The sequence below is a fragment of the Gekko japonicus genome, unplaced genomic scaffold, assembly GCF_001447785.1.
Source record: "Gekko japonicus isolate JY-2015 unplaced genomic scaffold, Gekko_japonicus_V1.1 scaffold1009, whole genome shotgun sequence".
In the NCBI taxonomy this organism is placed as follows: Eukaryota; Metazoa; Chordata; class Lepidosauria; order Squamata; family Gekkonidae; genus Gekko; species Gekko japonicus.
In genome coordinates this window covers 324,198-338,055 of record NW_015160867.1, presented here as the reverse complement: position 1 = coordinate 338,055, position 13,858 = coordinate 324,198, and the positions used below count along the sequence as shown (strand labels likewise).

Here is a 13,858-nt window from a genome sequence, read left to right as displayed (position 1 = left end):
AGAGCAGGTAAAGAAAGAGGTACTTTTCTCCCTTTCTCACAATACAAGAACTCGTGGGCACTCCATGAAACTGCAGAGCGGTCGGGTTAGAACGGATAAAAGGAAGTACTTCTTCACCCAAAGAGTGATTAACACATGGAATTCACTGCCACAGGAAGTGGTGGGTGCTACAAGCATGGACGGCTTCAAAAGGGAATTAGATAAGCATATGGAGCAGAGGTCCATCAGTGGCTATTAGCCACAAGGTATAGCTAGGGGCTCTGGGGCAAGTGATGCTCTGTCTTCTTGGTGCTTGGGGGGGGGTCAACAGTGGGAGGGCTTCTAATGTCCTGGCCCCACTGCTGGACCTCCTGATGGCACGGGTATTTCTGGCCACTGTGTGACACAGAGTGTTGGACTGGATGGGCCTTTGGCCTGATCCAACATTGGCGTCTCTTATGTTCTTATGTTCTTAACAACAACAATAATGTCTATTTTCTTGGGCCACGGGGCAGGTGCCATAGAGAACAGTGCTCAGAAGACCCATGGGAACCGCAGGGTACCACTGGTTTACAATCATCACCACTCTGTTGGTAGAAATCAGTCAGTTGGCAAGAAACAGACCTGGAGAAAACATTCACCCACTTTATGTAGGACTGAAAATTCAGTCCGATTGCCTAGAGCCGGCTCCGCATTTTTTAGTGGCAGGGTGACCAAACGCCTGAGACCTTCCCATTCTTTCTTGGCTTCCCTTTAGCATCGGACCTCCCTCCCCCCACGCCTCATCACCCCAAAAAAGTTCTGTTAGTGAGCTACCTAGGACCATGGGTGCTCAGGCACAGAGGAGAAAGTATGCGGCATCAGACCTATAACAGGCAGACACGTGACCTTGTGAAACTCTCGTATGCCGAGTTTGACCTCTGGCTTACCTAGCTCTGTCTTACTGACCGCTCTGATTGGCAATGGCTCTCGGGCAGAGAAAGGTCTTCACCAACGTCAGCTACCTGGGATCATTGTTCCCTCTAAGCTGAATTAGTGTGAGGTACCTCACAGTTTTTTTTTAGCTTCCAGCTCATACATTTTTGTCTTAGCTCAGGAAGGATGGCTCCAGAGCAAACTAATTTATGCAGCAGTCAATTCATTCGCTCACAACTTTAATGCCAGTAGCTCGCTAAGTAGAATTGTTTGCTCACAAGACTCCACAGCTTAGAGGGAGCCTTGCCTGGGATCCTTATTTATTCTGGGCCTGACACATCCAGAGGTTTCACATTGCCCAGGTTCAATCCCTGTCATCTCCACAGTCAATAGACCGTGGCTCCTTTTTGCCTTCTCCTGGCTATCAGTGCTATACTTTCTCTTCCGGCTTTGGGCTACGCTATTGCAGATTAAGCTCCAGTCACTGGATTTGAGGTTCCTGGTCTGGGGAATGCGTCTCGCGCAGCCTGGCCCTGAAACCCTCTCTCTTTCTCTCAGTCTGCTGCCCTGACAAAAAGGTAAAATGAAAATCCAGTGGCACCGAATTTTAACATGAATTTTCGCGAGTCACCAGTCGCTTCCAGTGACTCGCAAAGCTCATACTGTCTTCTGTTTTGGCTTGAGCCAACGAAGTAACACGGCTACCCCTTGACAATCAAAAGGACAATGGTGTGTTGAGGGGAACCTGCTGACTCACTCCTGAGACCTAGGAAGGAGGCTTTAAACAACATGTTAACCTGAGCGACCAGAGAGGTTTCTTACCTGGCAAGGTTGTCAGCGCTTTCTCCATGGGGGGCAACGTCTCCTTCCTCGTGGGACGGCTGAGCGGCGCTTCTTGGGGGCTGAACAGCCCCGAGCTGTCGGACAGTTTCTTACGCCCGCCGGTACCGGAAGAGCCAGAGCCTCGGCAGCTACCTATTGCACTGGTAAAGAGGTTCGTGTGTTCATCACTGCTGGCGGGCTCGGAACTCGGCGTGAATCGCCCCAAAGGCAGGCTGGGAGGAGCGTCCAAACAGTCAATCTGCAATGGTGTCTGTAATCCTAGTGAGAGTGAACTGGACTCCGCTGGCTCCCTCCTGACCCACTGCTCCTCCCTGCCTAGCAGGCCTTTCGAAGGGGACAGGTGTGGGCAAGCCATATGACACCGGTGCTTCTCCTTATGCTTGTATCTCTCGCCCACCGTTTCCTTCCCGAAGCGGTAACGCTTCAGAGACTCCAGGACGGTGCGGGAAGAGCCGTTGGCTGCCAAGGTCTCCATGGAGACCTGAGGCTGCTCTGAGGAGCGGTGCTCGCGGTGCTTGTGGCGGTGCCGATGCTTGTGTTCCAGCATCCAGCCGTAGGCCATCTCTGGCGGGACGCTGGGGTGGTAGGTGCTCATGGAGAGGAGGGGCGCCCGGCTGGCGGTGAGGAATGCCTCCTGGCGCAGTAGCTTATGTTTCTTCTTGTGGTACTTGGCCGGATTGAGGAGCAAGTGGCCGGTATGCATATAAGATGGAGGAGGCAGTGGGGTGGTAAATGAAGGGGAAGGGGGAGGGGGATAAAGGGCTGGCGGGTACCGCCCGTAATAGCCCAAGCCAATCGGAGCAGCAGTGAGGGGAGAAGGAGAGTAAGGCATACCGTAGGAAGGGTAGAATCCAGTACCGGACAAGGGGAAACTGAGGCTATGCATGAAAGGCATTTCCGCCATTGCCTCCCTCATTTTGGGGGGCCGGCCTCGCTTCTTCTTCAAGTCCGGCTTCCGGATGTAGTGCAAAGGATCCAAAGGAAAAGTGGGGTGGGTATAGAAGCTGTTGAAATTGATTCGGAAAATGGTCGGCAGCAAGTCCCGGGGGATGAAATGGTGGCTCCGGTGCGTTATCCGGATCTCGCTCAGCCGACTGATCAGCTCCTCCAGCTCGGCCAGGAAATCAGGGTCCTGCCTGCCGCGCAACTGCGGGTACTTCTTCTTCCTCTTCCGCTTCTGCCGCTTCATCTTATCGTAGGCCAGGTAGTCGTGGCTCCGGCGTTTACACTTGTGCTTGTGCTTCTCCTTGAGGCCGCTCAGGACGGTGGAGGTCTCCGGGGGGACGAGGGAGATGTGGTCGAAGGAGTGCCGCCGTTTCTTCGGGCCGCAGAACTTCTCGGCCCGGTCAGAAGTGCTGTTGTTGTCGGTTCCGATGCCGCTATCGCTGGGAATCGTCTCGTCGCTGTGGGACTCGCTGATGGGCGAGGGGGTTGCTTCCTTCAGTGAGCTCAGCTCGCTCATGTGGGACGGGGAGTTTGGGAGCAGAGTCGGCGGGGAGAGCCTCCTCCTGGCCTTGGAGGCCTTTCTCATCGCAAGGGTCTGAACCACGCTCCCCTGCCTGGAGTGGAGGTGTAAGTACGGGACTGAGTTGGGCTCCACAAAGCCCATGTCGCTGCTGACCGGGCTCTGACCCCCGCTCACCCCAGAGGATTGAGAACAAACTGGTGATGGAAGGATCTCAGAGTTATTAGCTGCAGAAGTCAGCAAAGGCGGGACTGCCTGGCCTAGCACAGCCCCCCCTGCTTGCTGGGCAGACTTTTCAAGAACACTCAAGCTGGCAGAACTACCCAAGATGCCATTCAGGATGGATTTGGGCTTCCTGCCTCGCCTCTTTCCTATGTAGATCGTTCCTTTCTTGCTGACGTTGATCTGCTGCCCCAGTTTTGAGCTAAAGGTGGCGGCGAGGGTCGACACCGTCGTGTGGAGCTTGGATTGCACTTTCCCTTTATTTGGTTCCACCACAGTGGACGAGAGGATCTGATTCAAGAACTTTTTCCGCTTTAGCGTCTTCATCTTGTTGATCTTCCTGATGATGGTTTTCATCAGCTGCCCGTTGTTTCGCCTGGTCTCTTTTCTGTCTGGCTCCACCTCAAGCTCAGGCGCGTTACAGGCATTTGTTTCCCCAAGTTCCTCCGGGTCTCCGAGGGGATCCGACATTTCAAAGAAATCCTCGCTCGGCTGCTGGTCGCTTTCGGGCTCCAGCATGTCGGAATTGTCCGACATGACAAAAGGAGCTACAGACAGAACAGGGGGCTTCATTTTGACCCCCGACCTGATCTGTCTTTTTGGCCGACCTCTCTTCTTTGGAAAGGCGTGCTCCGAAAGGCTCTGCCGAAGAGAAGGGATTTCGACCTCTGGATGCAACACTGGAGGCTCCTGTTCTTCCTTTGACTGCACCGAAAAGACCTTTGAGGCGGGGATCTTCAAGGTGCGCTTGGGGGGGCCTTCCAAATGGGGCATCTCTTTGGATTTCGATCTGCCCCTTTTGGACTTGTACATCTCAGGAAACAAATCGTCCGAAATGCACCCGCTGGAAGTCTGCATATGAGGACTGTAAAATTTACTGGACTCCTTGTCAACGCTACTAAGCAGATCGAGAGACTGCATGCCACCCGATTTGTTCAGCTTCGGCAACTGATGCTTGACAAACTCGTGCTCTGCAAAAGAAGGCGAGCCTGTGTTTTTAAAGAGCTTGGCCTGGTCCAGGCTACTGTTTGACAGCACGCTGCAAGAAATGTTTTTGAAAAGGTCAGGCCTTCCTAATTCTAGCCCTTTGGGAGACCGGCAAGCGCTCCTAGAAACCACCTTCGTCCAGCGTGGCTTCCGTCCTTTCCTTTTCTTTAAGGGCTTTGTTTGGGAGTCGCCACGGCTACTTGGGGAGTCAGCTCCGTGGCAGGATTTCCCCAGTGCAGTCATGGCACCAATCTTTAGAATGGGTTTATTGTTAAATAAGCTGGAGAAGCTAACCACCGAAGGGGCGATAGCGGCACGGATGCTTGATTCGGTTGCCAAGTTGAGCTTTTTACCTAGGGCGGGGCTGGGTTTCGGGGTGTCTGCGTGGGCGACTTTAGAGTCATTTAATTCCCAACCGATACCTTTGCTGGTGGCGTGTGAGCCGGGGCTGGACAGCCTGTTTGCAGCTGAGCGTGCGCCATCGGTGGCAAATGGGGACTTACTAATTGGCTCGGAAATTCCTTCTAAGAGTTCTGGCGTGCTGTTTAAATGCAACGGGTTGGGAGTCAGCTGAGCCAAGGTTGAAGTGGGGCTTCGGGTTAAGGAGGTGACGGAGCCTGCCGGGGAGGGGGACGGGAGGTTCCCCTCTCCTACAGCGCTAAAGGGCGATTTGGCCGTAGACAGATCAGAAGCGCCGCCGGCTGTCCTGAAGTCCGGGGAAGTGCAATACACCGGCAGCTGCTTGTCATGCTTCGATGCATCGGCAGTGCCCCTTTCCACAGGAGAAGGAGCCTCCTGCTGCACGCAGGCCCCTTCTTTGCCTCCACCCGAGATGTCTCTCTGAACTGCCAACTTCTCTGGAATGCTCTCTTTGCTCTGCCTTGGAACATGCTTCTCAAACACTTTCATGCCCCCGCTGTCTTTCGAAGGGGCTGCGGGTTCCGGACCATCAAGATTGATGATGCTTCCGCTGCAAAAGCGTTTGAAGGGCTCGGAGGAAGCATTACCAATGTCTGCTTTCGGAACCCCCGAGTCTTTGTTAGTCAGCCCGGGTGGACTGCTGGCCCCTGCCATTTTCTTTCCAGAGTCCTTAAGCGCTAAACTGGGTGGCGTGACAACCCCCAGGACCTTCTTTCCCAATTCTTTAGTAACCAACCCAATCGGACCAGTGACCCCTGAAAGCTTCTTCCCACAGTCTTTATTGGCCAAACCGATTGGACTACTGGTCATGGGCAGTTTCCCGCTTGGACTACTGGTCATGGGCAGTTTCTTTCCCGAATCCTTGTTAACTAGACCAACTGGGCTATCTGAACCTGGGTATTTCTTTCCGGTATCCTTATTAACTAAGCCAACTGGACTGCCAGACACTGGTAATTTTTTCCCCAAGTCTCTGTTAACCAACCCAGGGGGAGTGGCAGCCCCTACCAGCTTTTTACTCATCTCCTTATTGACCAATCCGATTGGACTGCTAGACCCCAGAAATCTTTTCCCACATTCCTTACTCACTAGCCCCACTGGCACACCAGCCACTAGTGGTTTCCTTCCACTCTCCTTGCTGATCAAGCCTATCGGAGGGGTAAGGACCGGCGGCTTCTTCCCACAATCCTTATTACTAACTAATCCAGCTGCACTAGGGCACGTCCCTGGTTGCTTTTTAGCCCCAGAGTCTTTGCTGATCAACCCAGATCCACTGCTTATTCCTGGCGCCTTCTTTGCAAAATCCTTGTTGGCCAATGCAGCGCCCATACTGCCACTGCCAGGTAGTTTCTTTACGAAGTCCTTGCTAGCTGCCACCGTCGGGGTCCCGGTCGGCAGAAGCTTCTTTCCAGAGTCTTTAGCAAATTCGGAGGCAACCCCCATGGCTGGCTTCTTTTGCTTCGTTTTGGAAGACTTCAACGGCGGACAAGTGGCGATGAGCTGAGCCAATTTTTCTGTGACGGTGGTGGCCCCGTTAATCTGAGCTCTGTCCTTCGAGTCTGGATCGCGGCTACTGACTGGAGTAGAAAGGGACGACTTCCCATAATCGGTCGCTTCGGAGTGCAACGGCGAAGGTTTCTTCGAATGCGGACTGCTCTCCCTTGGTCTGCCCTCGGCTGTGGAGCATTCGACCGGCGTGGGTTCTCCACCTTTCTTGCACAGTTTTGTTGAGTCCTGTTTAAAAAAAGAGGGTGTGGGGGGGGAACAGCTTTAATCATCCAAGGAACAACAAAGCAAATACAGTCTTATGATCATTTTGGTTTACCTTGGCAGGGCCAAAACAGCAACCCAACCCTGACCTTCAGGCACCACAATCAAAATTTCACGTGCCGGCAGGAACATCGTATTAGAAAGCCCTGCAGGTTTCTCTTGCCCCGTCTTCTAGTAAGGTGAACACTGACCTTGCAGGTTTAACAAAAAAATTATCGTTTTTAAGGGCTGCAGAGCTATAAAACAGGGACCCAAGGACAGAGAGGCTCTGGACACTGGGAGCCAGTGAACTATAGTGGTTAGAGAATGTCAGATTAGAACTGGGATGACCTGGGTTCAAGTCCCCACTCAGGCATCAAGAACACTGAGTGACCTTGAGCCAGTCAGTCTCTCAATCCAACCTACCTCAAAGGGTTGTTGTGGAGACAAAATTGTGGCAAGAGGGACTCCTATATACTCCTCTGACATATTTGTTTTCTTTCTTTATATCCTGGCTTTCTCCCCTACGGGGAGTCAAAGCAGCACAAATCGTTCTCCTCTCCTCCGTTTTATCCTCACAACAACCCTGTGGAGGCGGGTTAGGCAGAGAGAGTGTCACCCAGCAGACTTCCATGGCAGAGTTGGGGATCCGGATCTTGGTCTTTCCAGATCCTGGTCCGACACTTCAACCATTACACCAAGCTGAGATAGGCATTATCTAGAGTAGACAGACATTCCAGAGTGGTGCCCATATTAATTTCTTGCAGCCAAGCAAAACAATCCTGTGGCTTCTTGAAGACTAACCGATTTATTGCAATATAAGCTTTCAGGTCTTGAGTCCTGTGTTACTTATTGTGAAGGGAATCCTCAGTTAGACAGACTTTTTATACACTGAGAAAAGGAAACAAAAGAACCTGGTTTGTGACGTTTCTATGCAAAACTGAAAAGTATACAGGTAAGCACAACTGCTGACTCACAACGGTAATAAATAACACGGGCTTGGTTGTGTTAAGCAAATTAACCCCTGTAGAAGGTAGTTGGAGTCCAGTGGCACCCTTAAGACCAACAAAGTTTTATAAACGGTATAAGCTTTCATGCTTATAATTATAATAGAAGGTGGACTCAAACTTTGTTCTGCTGCTTCGGACCAACACGGCTACCCCACCTGAATCTAACCCCTATAGAGACTGAGCAAAGAATCAGACCTGTCCAATGTTCCCTCTAAGCTGTGGAGTCTTGGGAGCAAAAATTCGACTTTGTGAGCTACTGGCATTAAAGCTGTGAGTGAGCGATTTGGCTACTGCATAAAATTAGTTTGCTCTGGAGCCATCCTTCCTGAGACAAAAATGTGTGAGCCAGAGGCTAAAGAACTGTGAGCTAGCTCACACTAACTCAGCTTAGAGGGAACACTGCTGTTGACCCCCCTGGCGAGTGCTGCCAAACCTGTGGACGGATTCTTGTGTTAAGTGCCCTCAAGTGCTCCCAACTTATGGCAGCCTTATGAATGAATGACCTCCAAAACGTCCTATCATTAACAGCCTTGCTCTGGTCTTGCAAACTGAGGGCTGCGGCTTCTTTTATAGAGTCCAACCCTCTCATGTCGGGGCTTTCTCTTTTCCTGCCGCCTTCAACTTTTTCCTAGCATTGTTTTTTCCCCAGTGACTCTTGTCTTTTCATAACTGACCAAAGTACAATAGCCTCGGAACAAATTCTAGGTCAGCAGTTTCCCAATGGATTCTCTCTCCTTCCCTTGCTGGAGAATGCTGACTTTTAGATCAGTAACTGAGTATATTGGAAGATTCACTTTCTAGACATTGTCATGTAACTACATGACAGACATATTATCACCACTTTATATCTTAAACCAACACAAAAGGAGGAGGAGGAGGAGACTGGATTTATACCCCGCCCTTCACTACCCAAAGGAGTCTCAGAGCGGCTTACAAACCCCTTTCCCTTCCCCTCCCCACAACAGACACCCTGTGAGGTAGGTGGGGCTGAGAAAGCTCTGACAGAAACTGCTCTTTTTCAAGAACAGTTCTGACAGAACTATGGCTTGCTCAAGGTCATCCAGCAGGTGCAAGTGGAGGAGTGGGGAATCAAACCCAGTTCTCCCAGATTAGAGTCCGTGCACTTAACCACTACACCAAACTGGCTCAACACCCTATAATGCTACCAAACGTGCTCCAGCTCCTTAGGCAGAGTCTCATATCTAAATGATATAAGGATATAAAGGAGGCACTCTTAAAATCTCAATAGCCGTACCATGAAGGGGAAAGAATCAGTACCCAAGGACAGACTACTGTAGGATGGGTCCCAAAGAGTGATCAACATGACATCAATTGCAGATTTCCCAATTAAAAGCACTCTAATGTATCAACAGGAGCTGTGGTGGCTCAAGTGGTTAAGACGCTGAACTGCAGGCTGTGGAAGGTCAGTAGTTCAGCGGTTCAAGACCCGGGTGCCGCAAGACAGGGGGAGCTCCCGTCTCTAGTTCCAGCTCCTGCCAACCTAGCAGTTCGAAAGCAAGAAATTGCAAGTAGATAAATAGGGACCACTTCGGTGGGAAGGTAACAGCGTTCCGTGCGCCATGGTGTTTAGTCATGCCGGCCACATGACCACGGAAACGTCTTCAGACAGCGCTGGCTCTTCGGCTTTGAAACGGAGATGAGCACCGCAACCCTAGAGTCGGACTCGACTGGCTTTCGAGCAAGGGAACCTTTACCTTTACCTTTAATGTATCAACAGGGAACTGCAGCCCATTCTGGGCAAGGATGCTGAGGCCAGCTGTTGGATGACTGAACGAAACAGATGCAAGCGTGACAGATAGTAGCAAGGTGCAGAAATTGTGGGAGATCGTTTCAGTCCTCCAGAACTCTCTGTGGCTGACCTGAAAGCAGCATTCTCCAATGAAGAAAACTGAACATAAGAACATGAGGCTGCCTTACACTGAACCACACCACTGGTTCATCAAGGTCAGTACTGGCTAATTTCTTGCAGCCAAGCAAAACAATCCTGTGGCTCCTTGAAGACTAACTGATTCATTGTAATATAAGCTCACAGCTGCTCTCCATGGTCTCAAGGTGAGCTCTTTCACATCACTGCCTACCTGGTCCTTTCAACTGGAGATGCCAGTTATTGAACCTGGGACTTTCTGCCTGTCAAGCAGATGCTCTGCTACCGAGCTACAGCCCCTCAAAGGGAGAAGCCGATGGAAAATTGCTGAATTAAAATTCATCGACAGGTTTAAGCTAGAAAGGGGGCTCAACACATCCGATCACTTTCTCATAAGTATGCTGTGTTATCAATTTGAGCTGCTCTGTATTATGACTGCTCTTACATATATGCTTTTCAACCTTGCATAAAAATCCTGTTAGAGGATTTTGCTTTTCATACATACAAATCAAGCTCCTAATTTGGTTTCTCAACAACTGTAAGAAAGAGTCCATATTCTTCAGAGACAATTACTTAGCTTGCTGCGCGTGACAACAAATGGTTTAAGGCAGGAGTCAGCAACCAGAAGTCCATGGGCCAGTATTCGTGTTTATTTCAATTTACATTATTTATAATTCACCTTTTTCACTGACAGCCAAGATGGACCACTGGTCTGATACTGTTAAGTCAAATGCAATCAACGGGACAGCCAATGAACAATGCCATAGGGGTTGGACTACAAAAAATCTAAAACGGAGCTGAAACAAACTTGAAACAATGCACAAGCATTTAAACATGACACGTCAAATGACGTAAGCTGCAGTCGGGAGCATACTTACAGCAGCTATACAGTAGTATAAGGCCTCAGTCCCTGTCCCTTGACAGATGCAAATTTCTGAACCATTACATTTCAGAACAGTCCTCGATTGAGAGGGGTAGCCATGTTAGTCTACCTGTAGTAGCAGAAAAGAGCCAACGTCCAATTGCACCTTAAGGACTAACAACATCTGTGGCAGGGTATCAGCTTTCATGAATCACTGAAGAAGTGAGCAGTGACTCACGAAAGCTCATACCGTGCCACAAATTTTGTTGGTCTTTAAGGTGCTACTGGACTCTGGCTCTTTTCTACTTGTACAGCCCTATTGCCTGTGCAAAAAAGCCCTCCTGAATAATTCCATTTTGCACAGGTTGCACAGCAGGAGCCTTCCTAACCTCATCAGACAAGCCATTCCATAACGTGGGGACTACAAGAGAAAATACAGGTGTACCCGCAGTTACTGATTCTGGCACCTGCAAAAGGCCCTGCTGGGATGAGCGAAGCTGTCATGGGGGAGCGTAGGGGGAGAGGCGGTCCTGCAGATATGAGGGCCCAAAGCCATGATTGTCAGTACCTTGAATTAAGCCTAGTAACCGATGGGTTCCATTCTGTATCTGGATCCTTCAGTTGCCAAGCCAAGACTTAACACAGACAGTTCTTATCTTCTTCTCTTTTTTTTGCCATCAACTCACAGCTGACTTATGGCGACCCTGTATGGTTTTCAAGGTGAGAGATGTTCAGAGACGTGGTTTGCCATTGCCTGCCTCCGTGTCTCGACCCTGGTATTCCTTGGAGGTCTCTAATCCAGATACTAGCCAGGGTCGACCCTGCTTCGCTTCAGAGATCTGATGACATCAGGCTAGCCTGGGCTATCCAGGTCAGTGCAGGTCTTACCATAAACAGCTTTAAAAGGAGATTAGGCAGATTCATGGAGGAGAGGACTATCGGGGGCTACTAGCTATGGTGACTAAAGGGAACCTCTGTGTTCAGAGGGAGTCAACCTCTGGATCCTAATGCCAGGAGGCAACCTCAGAGGAAGGCCTCAGCCTCTCTGCCCTGTTGTCGGCTTCAAAAGGGAATTAGATAAGCATATGGAGCATAGGTCCATCAGTGGCTATTAGCCACAAGGTATACTGGGGCAAGTGATGCTCTGTCTTCTTGGTGCTTGGGGGGGGGGGTCAACAGTGGGAGGGCTTCTAATGTCCTGGCCCCACTGGTGGACCTCCTGATGGCACTGGTATTTCTGGCCACTGTTGACACAGAGTGTTGGACGGGATGGGCCTTTGGCCTGATCCAACATTGGCGTCTCTTATGTTCTCACTAGAGGGACCCTCACTGGTCTGATCCAGCACGGCTCTTCTTAGGTTCTTATGGGGGGAAGGCCTCAGCCTCTCTGCCCTGTTGTTGGCTCTCCAGAGGAACTGGTTAGCCACTGTGTGAGACGGAATGCTGGACTAGATGGACCCTCACTGGTCTGATCCAGCAGGGCTCTTCTGATGTTCTTATCAGGAGAAGGCCTCGGCCTCTCTGCCCTGTTGTTGGCCCTCCAGAGGAACTGGTTAGCCACTGTGTGAGACGGAATGCTGGACTAGATGGACCCTCACTGGTCTGATCCAGCAGGGCTCTTCTTGTGTCCTTATGAGGGGAAGGCCTCAGCCTCTCTGCCCTGTTGCTGGCCCTCCAGAGGAACTGGTTGGCCACTGTGTGAGACGGGATGCTGGACTAGATGGACCCTCACTGGTCTGATCCAGCAGGGCTCTTCTGACGTTCTTATGAGGGGAAGGCCTCGGCCTCTGTGCCCTTTTGTTGGCCCTCCAGAGGAACTGGTTGGCCACTGTGGGAGACGGGATGCTGGACTAGATGGACCCTCACTGGTCTGATCCAGCAGGTCTCTTCTTATGTTCTTATCAGAGATGAGAGACAGAAAAGGAGCAAGGCCTGTGGGCATTAGGATTTGTAGGCGGCCTGCTCTAACAGAGAAAGGGTTGGAAAGCCTTGACCTGCCCTCCAACCCTCTACACAAACTAGTTCATCAAAATGAGCTGCTGATCAGGGCTTTAAGAAGTCTGGAAAAGGAAGCACTTGGGAGCCTTCCAACGCTGGCAAGAGGTTGTTTTTCCTCCCTCCCTCCCTTTAGAGTTTCTCCCTATGACAGCACGCCCATATCCCATTACCAGGGTTGCACAATTATAGACTTTAAGGAATTCTTCCATTCATACATTTCAGTAATTAATATTTCATTTGCAGCACCTCAAGCATGCATGGGGATTTCCAGAACACAGGGAGGAACAAGCCCCTCTGCTGCCAAGGAGCTTATATTCGAAGGGGAGGCATGATTTAGTACACGCGAGACAGACATAAAACGGGCAAAGAAAGAAAACGCGAGGGCCGGCAGTTCTACGGCTGGGCTGCGACTGCTCTCGGAGTGGCAATGGCAGCCTGATGGCAGGGCTTGAAAGAACTTCCACATATGCCTTGGGGGGGGGGGAGATGGATGGGGAAGAAAATGAGCATGTTAAGTGAGTCCTGAGCAAGGAGCAGCAGCTACAGAAAATAGACGCTGGCTCCTTCCGTGTCAAAACAAAACATCTGCCGAGAAGGAAAGCCACGCTCGGATTTGCAGCTGGTGCTAACCGGAAAGGACAATAATGCTGGGGAAAATGAAGGCAGCAGGAAAAGAGGAAAACACAACATGAGACTGACTGACGGCCCTCAGTCTGCTAGACCCGAGCAAGGCTGTTAACGAGAGGATGCTTGGGGGGTCATTAATTCCTAGGGTCTGCCATAAGCCGCTTGATGGAACTTAACAAGCACACGCACAGAGTGTAGATTGCACACCTCGTCCAGATGGCTTTAAATTACTGCATGATCACAGTAAGTGGCGATGCCTAATCTGAAGGAGTGCTGCACATAAAAGGTGAGAACTAATGTGGTGTAGCACTGACCTTCTATGGGGGAGACCTGGGTTCGAGTCTCCTCCATTCAGCAAAGAAAAGATCACTGGATGCTCCCACCCCGGGCCAAGCCTCAGCTCCCGAGCAGGAGCGACAGGCTCAGCCTCAGAGCACCTGCTTTGCTTAAGGAAGGTGGCATGTTTGGTTCCCTGGCAACTCAAACAAAAGGAGCTTGGGTAGATGCTGCTTTACCCAAGACCCCGTAGAGCCAATGCCAGAGTAGTCACAGTGCTGAGCCGGATGGATCAATTATCTGATAAGGAAACATTATATGTACCCTCGCAGGTACGTTTGTGAGGATAAAATGAAAAGGGAGAATGTGGCCAGCCAGAGAGCTATGGAAGAAAAAGGTGGCATGAAAACGTAATAATACCAAAGCAGCAAAACAGAGCTACGGTGGAAGTATAAAGGAGTTGAGACGATGGTAGGCAAAGAGCTTGCAATCTATATATCCATCTGAACAGGATGAAGCCAAACCACAAGGCGAAGCTCCATCACTTGCCCCTTAGCTGGGGGCTCGGACACAATACGACGATAAAACTTTTCATTGCTATAAAGCTTTATAGCATCCAACGT

At 50.6% G+C, this 13,858-nt stretch overlaps 1 protein-coding gene across 3 annotated transcripts in view; it reads right to left on the bottom strand.

Annotated features, from left to right (window-relative positions):
• ASH1L (ash1 (absent, small, or homeotic)-like (Drosophila)) overlaps positions 1-13,858 on the bottom strand; it is a 112,511-nt gene that overhangs the window by 87,397 nt on the left and 11,256 nt on the right. For all 3 annotated transcript variants that reach the window (XM_015422155.1, XM_015422147.1, XM_015422163.1), the window contains exon 2: positions 1,717-6,562. In XM_015422155.1, coding sequence (XP_015277641.1) covers positions 1,717-6,562 — 4,846 coding nt within the window. The remainder of the gene's footprint in view (positions 1-1,716; positions 6,563-13,858) is intronic.